This window comes from Haplochromis burtoni, unplaced genomic scaffold, assembly GCF_018398535.1.
Source record: "Haplochromis burtoni strain Fernald_Lab_line unplaced genomic scaffold, NCSU_Asbu1 Contig_79, whole genome shotgun sequence".
NCBI classification, from domain to species: Eukaryota; Metazoa; Chordata; class Actinopteri; order Cichliformes; family Cichlidae; genus Haplochromis; species Haplochromis burtoni.
Genome location: NW_024582440.1, coordinates 650,202 through 653,538, shown reverse-complemented (window position 1 = coordinate 653,538; position 3,337 = coordinate 650,202). Strand labels below are relative to the sequence as shown.

The 3,337-nt window shown below is 46.2% G+C and overlaps 1 protein-coding gene across 6 annotated transcripts in view; it reads right to left on the bottom strand.

The window, feature by feature from the left end:
• The window catches only part of LOC102312407 (RNA-binding motif, single-stranded-interacting protein 2), a 27,537-nt gene extending 24,683 nt beyond the window's left edge, over positions 1–2,854 (bottom strand). For 2 of the 6 annotated variants that reach the window (XM_014334376.2, XM_014334378.2), the window contains exon 1: positions 2,694–2,854. In XM_014334376.2, coding sequence (XP_014189862.1) covers positions 2,694–2,765 — 72 coding nt within the window. In that variant the 5' untranslated portion in view covers positions 2,766–2,854. Of the gene's footprint in view, positions 1–86; positions 248–2,448; positions 2,608–2,693 lie in introns of those variants that run through there. The other 4 variants (XM_005924859.3, XM_042222108.1, XM_014334377.2 and 1 more) reach the window with 4 other exon arrangements.
• Positions 2,855–3,337: the final 483 nt, after the last annotated feature.

Here is a 3,337-nt window from a genome sequence, read left to right as displayed (position 1 = left end):
TTTTTTTTTTGGTCGCGACAGACGCAGGCGTGTTGCCCTGCAGGGCGAACAAGCCGAAAATTGGGGAAAATCCCGAAAGCGTTTACCTTTTTGCTGTTTCTGCTGTTATAGCCGTTGTATGGGTTGATTCCTGCCCTTGGCGATACGGAGAGCAGCATTTTTCTCGGCGCTATGTCCGGAGCGGCGAGCACAGCCCAGGCTGCCAGCTGACGTCAGCAGCTGGGGAAGTGAGAGCCTGGAGTCCCGCTGCTCGACGGCGAGTGGTGCTGCTGCTGCGGCAGGACAGCCCCCCCTCACCTCCCCCGACCTCCCCCACCTGCCCCTCACTGCTGGCCCCTGAGATCCTTCGGGGGTCCTTCACGCGCGCCTTTAGGGGTCCGCACAGAAGAAGGGCTTTACCTCAGATTCATTCACTCAGCAGGGGGATTTCGAGTACAAATCACCAGACAAGAAGAGTCTCAAAAAATTAGCTTTGTCGGAGCAGAACACTTAAACAAAAAACCCATCAAAGTTACAGTGTGCTTTTGTCTGAAGGTCCTCGATTCACTCTTGACTTCACAGGCATTCACCTTCTTCAGAATTCTCATTCACTTTTAAAAGCATTGACTTATAATAAGGGTTCTCGATCTTTTGATGACTGGGTGGTAATTAAGGAAGCCAGCAAATGACCGAGGCCAGATAGGAAATGCACTATGCATCTTTCATCTGTGAATTATTGACAAAGTTAAAAACATCCTGTCTCAGAGTGATCCTGACAAACTAGTCCATGCATGTGTTAGCCATCACTTGATCCAAAACCCTAAGTGGGACGCTATAATGTAGCTTGCCATCACCAGTGTGTGAATGTGTGGGTGAATGGATATGTAAAGCGCTTTGGGGTCCTTAGGGACTAGTAAAGCGCTATATAAATACAGGCCATTTACCAATAAAATTAAGAAAATCAGATTAAAAAACACCAATTATATAGTTTTTGAAACATCAACACACATGAGAAAATTTAGTCTTAATTTGCCAGTGCACATTTTGAAACATCTGAATCCTTTTGAGAAAGAAAGTGGAAAATCTAAATAGTGTTGGCAATTCCCACAAGAATTTAGCACATCACCAAAATATCTGCTTATGCACGCAATGAATTAAATACTGCCACATGATCTGTTGTGTACATGTATGTCACTAGAAGACCAAATTAAATAAATGAAACTGAAAGTGCTGACATGCACACACTCCACTGCTCACACTTGTGTACTTCCTTAAAAAAAATTTTGACAGTATCTCTTAGTCCCCAGTGGTGTTAAACAAATGTAAAAAATAAAGTGGGTGTTGGTAGTTTAGAGAATGAACCATTTGTCAGAAACAATATAAAACCCAACCTAGTAACAGCAGTGAATTTAAAAGTCTATTCAGTAACAACCCAGTGCCACTGCATCAAAAACAAATCGCTAATTGAGTTTGAGCCTGCACAACCCAAACATTTTAAGCTATTTGCCCCAGACAAGCGCAAGTGTTGACATCAGATCTGGTAGGATGAGCAGTCCGCGATCACAGAGAGACAATATGTCAATACACATTTTCAAAATGCCATTCGGGGTTCAGGAGCTCACAGCAACACGCTCAGTGAAATGCAGGAATATCAGCAGGAGATGAAAAACCACTGTTACTCTACTGGATGGAGAGAAAAAAATCACAACACGATGCCTTCACGTTCAAAGGAAAAGCTTTTACCGTCACTTAGAAGTCATTAGGGTCCACAGGGAGAGGTCTGCGTGACTAAACAAAAACACCACTCTGGAATATGGATTATAGGAAGCGAAAAGTTCTCGAAAAGTAGCTTTGCTACTTCACTGTATCGAGACACTTTTGCTCATTTTTAAATGGCTTCTGTTACGGTATATAGTGTACTACTCGAAGCAGAGTAGTCAGGCTACATTTGCCCTCACGTAGTGGTTACAAAAAGTGACAATGTCAACAGTGAACGCAACAGAGAGAGCGCGATTCATAATTCTGGGAATGTAGTCATCGGGGTCTGGTGGGATTTTTCAAGGGGTGGGGCATATTCCGCTTTCTGATGGGAAACGAGGGAAAGAGGGGAAAAAAACTTTGCTAACTTACGCGGCGGCGGAGACAATGAAGACCTGATTTAACACCAGATACTTGTGTCCGGAGCTCTCTCACGGAGGAAGAGGCAGAATTCATTTTGTAACATGTTCCCTCTCAGCCTGCGTTTCTCCCTACCCCCACTTCCACAAACACCATCCAGGCACTGACGCGCTATCCCAGCACCGTACAGTAAACCACAAAAGTTGCTCCCCACCACTGACTTTTCTCAAATGAGTGAGCAGAGCCATAATCGACATCCCCCGCTTGTAGTACCCGCACACAAATACTACTAAATAAAACAGCCAGGCGTCCAGCGTGACAGGGACCGAGCGGTAGAAGGAAATTTCCCACCTTGACACACACCACGGAGCGGGCCTGCTCTTTAAGCTGAATATTTGACTCCACGAAGTCTGAAGTTAAATTCAGCTCGTTTAGCTTCTCAAGGACACTGCAGCTCACTGTCACAAACCCTCTCTCTCTCTCTCTATCTCGCTCTCTCTCTCTCTCTCTTTTTTTTTTTGGTCGCGACAGACGCAGGCGTGTTGCCCTGCAGGGCGAACAAGCCGAAAATTGGGGAAAATCCCGAAAGCGTTTACCTTTTTGCTGTTTCTGCTGTTATAGCCGTTGTATGGGTTGATTCCTGCCCTTGGCGATACGGAGAGCAGCATTTTTCTCGGCGCTATGTCCGGAGCGGCGAGCACAGCCCAGGCTGCCAGCTGACGTCAGCAGCTGGGGAAGTGAGAGCCTGGAGTCCCGCTGCTCGACGGCGAGTGGTGCTGCTGCTGCGGCAGGACAGCCCCCCCTCACCTCCCCCGACCTCCCCCACCTGCCCCTCACTGCTGGCCCCTGAGATCCTTCGGGGGTCCTTCACGCGCGCCTTTAGGGGTCCGCACAGAAGAAGGGCTTTACCTCAGATTCATTCACTCAGCAGGGGGATTTCGAGTACAAATCACCAGACAAGAAGAGTCTCAAAAAATTAGCTTTGTCGGAGCAGAACACTTAAACAAAAAACCCATCAAAGTTACAGTGTGCTTTTGTCTGAAGGTCCTCGATTCACTCTTGACTTCACAGGCATTCACCTTCTTCAGAATTCTCATTCACTTTTAAAAGCATTGACTTATAATAAGGGTTCTCGATCTTTTGATGACTGGGTGGTAATTAAGGAAGCCAGCAAATGACCGAGGCCAGATAGGAAATGCACTATGCATCTTTCATCTGTGAATTATTGACAAAGTTAAAA